The sequence below is a fragment of the Pteropus alecto genome, unplaced genomic scaffold (genome assembly GCF_000325575.1).
Source record: "Pteropus alecto unplaced genomic scaffold, ASM32557v1 scaffold172, whole genome shotgun sequence".
Classification (NCBI taxonomy): domain Eukaryota; kingdom Metazoa; phylum Chordata; class Mammalia; order Chiroptera; family Pteropodidae; genus Pteropus; species Pteropus alecto.
This window is the reverse complement of record NW_006431924.1, coordinates 261,774-262,618: the sequence shown is the minus strand read 5'-3', so window position 1 is coordinate 262,618 and position 845 is coordinate 261,774. Positions and strand designations below refer to the sequence as shown.

The following is an 845-nucleotide window of genomic DNA, read 5'->3' as shown; positions in this document are numbered from 1 at the left end:
GCAATTTCATTTCCTCTCTCTTTTTTCTCCTCAAAATGTAAATCAATCTGTATTACTAGAATAAACCCCAAATGGTCATAATGTATTATCCTTTATATATTCCTAGAGCCAATTTTTTTCTATTCTTTATGAGGTTGATATTTACCTTGTTTATGTCTGGAAAAACAGAAAAAATTAGCTTCAGTTTTCAGTATTCTCACCCAAAACACTGAATTTGTATTCAACAGTGTCTTGACTATATCAAAATGATATAGTATGACTTTTGATATGACTTTAGTTTTCTTTCACTCAGCAAATGAGGAAAAAGAAGAAAGTCCAAAAATATAAATTATTAGAAGAGGCAGGAATTTAGTCTCACAGCATCTTTATTCCATTTATGTGGTTCACACGATGTGTATTCCCCAAAGTTGCCTTTACTTGCAGGATAACAGCAAAAGGAAAATAAGTGCACTAACTATATTTTTCCATCTGGTACTTCATTCGTTAGCATACTCTCAATCTTCACTGGATTAGCTAACATCTCACATATAGAAAATTTTAGTTGAGTGCAGTAAGTATAATAAACGCGTGATCCATGTATATATCCACAATACATTTTGCTATTTAAGTCATCTATGTTTCCTGTAAACCTGAAAGAGAAAATGAAAAATTACGTTTGGCAAGTCAAACATTTAAAACATAGTCACCCACACACAAATTACTTTTCTAACATATCATTGCTCCTAGGGTCTGTCTAAAATAAATTTTAATTATTATTGAGAATATCAAGAGTGTCCAGGTTACTCATATTTATTGGCCGATATGCAATGTCAATCACTGCCTTATTTTTCTCTGCCTTTCTCTCT

The 845-nt window shown here is 31.6% G+C and overlaps 1 protein-coding gene across 1 annotated transcript in view; it reads right to left on the bottom strand.

Moving 5' to 3' along the window:
- Positions 1-386: 386 nt before the first annotated feature.
- Positions 387-845, bottom strand: part of CLEC12A (C-type lectin domain family 12 member A) — a 7,821-nt gene continuing 7,362 nt past the window's right edge. Inside the window, exon 6 of the mRNA XM_006906846.2 lies at positions 387-629. Coding sequence (XP_006906908.1) covers positions 455-629 — 175 coding nt within the window. The 3' untranslated portion in view covers positions 387-454. The remainder of the gene's footprint in view (positions 630-845) is intronic.